This window comes from Chrysochloris asiatica, unplaced genomic scaffold (assembly GCF_000296735.1).
Source record: "Chrysochloris asiatica unplaced genomic scaffold, ChrAsi1.0 scaffold00039, whole genome shotgun sequence".
NCBI lineage: Eukaryota > Metazoa > Chordata > Mammalia > Afrosoricida > Chrysochloridae > Chrysochloris > Chrysochloris asiatica.
This window is the reverse complement of record NW_006408557.1, coordinates 5,982,117-5,983,799: the sequence shown is the minus strand read 5'-3', so window position 1 is coordinate 5,983,799 and position 1,683 is coordinate 5,982,117. Positions and strand designations below refer to the sequence as shown.

Here is a 1,683-nt window from a genome sequence, read left to right as displayed (position 1 = left end):
TTACGGGAGTAGAAAGCCTCATCTTTCTCCCGCGGAGCAGCTGGTAGTTTCGAACTGCTGACCTTATGGTTCGCAGCCCGATTCGTAACCACTACGCTTTCTACTCCCGTAGAGCAACAATGGAATCTTGGTGTGGTGCTGTAGGATGAGCACCTTCCTAACCACAATGTCAGCTGTTCAAGCCCATCAACTGCTCCTTGGAAACCCTGTATAGGGGCTCTGTGAGTCAGAACCGACACAACAGCACTTAACAACAACAACAAGGACAACTTACTGATCAGCAGAGTTACTCATTATTTGTAAGTCAAAACAAGAAACTGAGCTGGTAGGGTCAACATCTTCTTGCTTTGGTCTTACATAACTCGTATCTCTACTTTCACAGCAAAGTTTGGTCAGACACTGAGTAAAAATAATTAATCTTCCCCTTGTAACATGTGCTAACTGTTTTGTAGGAAGGGCAGGGAGCATAGTGATTCCCTTGTTCCCAGGAGTCTCACATAGGTGTCCTGGTCTTTTTTCATATGTACCATCTGAGAACAAGGACAAGAAGCTAGCCACACTTACCACGCCAGCCTCAGGGTTCCTCTTCCTCCCATTGCTGAAGGTGGAGGCCAGGGTGGAGGAGCAACTCTCATCATACAAGGCAGTCCTGCCGTCATTGATGGCTGAGTTGATGGAGATGGTCCACATACTGGAGGCATAGCCATCACAGTTACAGTCATCATAGCTGCCGCCATCCCCAGAGGCCCACACATAGATGCTGCCTTTGCCCCCTCGGCCCTGAGGAATAGACAAACAGACAGAAATGGTGATACTCGACACAACACCCTCTGGATGAAGGCTGGGTCCAGCCTTGGGAGTATCAGAGATGTGGACTCCCTCGGCAGCTGAAGGAAATGACTGGATTGTTTTGATTTTCAATTGAGAATCCCTATCCTTCTGGCGAAGCGCTGCGAGAGTTGTTGTTTTTTTTTTTTTTTTTTTTTTTACAGGAAAATTCATTCCTATTAGGGTCTGATAACTTGACTTCTGTAGGACTAGCAAGACCCACTTGAGGTTGGTGCAAACAACACACACAAACAAAAAGCAGCCAAGTTGCAAGCAAAGTTTATTAAGCTAGGAATGGTACACTTCTCAGAAGAGGAGAAGCGGGCATCTCTCTCGTGAGTGAGTGCTCACTTTCTGTTCTTGCTCCCCTTTTATAGGGTTTTTGGCTCATTTCCCTCAGGTTTAATTCTGATTTGTGGCATGGTCTAGGTAGCACATATTTTGCGCCCTTTTTTGATCATCTAGCTCTGCTTTGTTTCTCAGAAGGTGCGCTGGGCTTAGTGTCCTGGACTTGCTGATTGAAGTTCTAGGCGTTGGGGTGATGTTAGGCTGGCCTGTAAAGTTACTTCTCTGTTCCCTAACAGTTCCATTATAAAAAGTCACTCAGATTTATAGTGCAAGCTGAGGATAAAGAGGTAAAAGAATGCAGAAAGACTTTTCTTTAACAAATGAAGTGCTACTTTAAAAAAAAACTATAAAGTTTTCACAGAAAGGAAAATGAAAAATTATCTATAGGTGTGATCATTGTTATAAATTTCTTATGTATCTTTATAAACCATTTTTGTGAAAATATAAGTATATATCTATTTATACTTGTTGTTGTTATGTGCCGTGGAGTCGGTTCTGACTCATAGC

The 1,683-nt window shown here is 43.6% G+C and overlaps 1 protein-coding gene across 2 annotated transcripts in view; it reads right to left on the bottom strand.

Moving 5' to 3' along the window:
* The window catches only part of PCSK2 (proprotein convertase subtilisin/kexin type 2), a 416,285-nt gene that overhangs the window by 42,878 nt on the left and 371,724 nt on the right, over positions 1-1,683 (bottom strand). For both annotated transcript variants that reach the window (XM_006860627.1, XM_006860628.1), the window contains one exon: positions 565-780. In XM_006860627.1, coding sequence (XP_006860689.1) covers positions 565-780 — 216 coding nt within the window. The remainder of the gene's footprint in view (positions 1-564; positions 781-1,683) is intronic.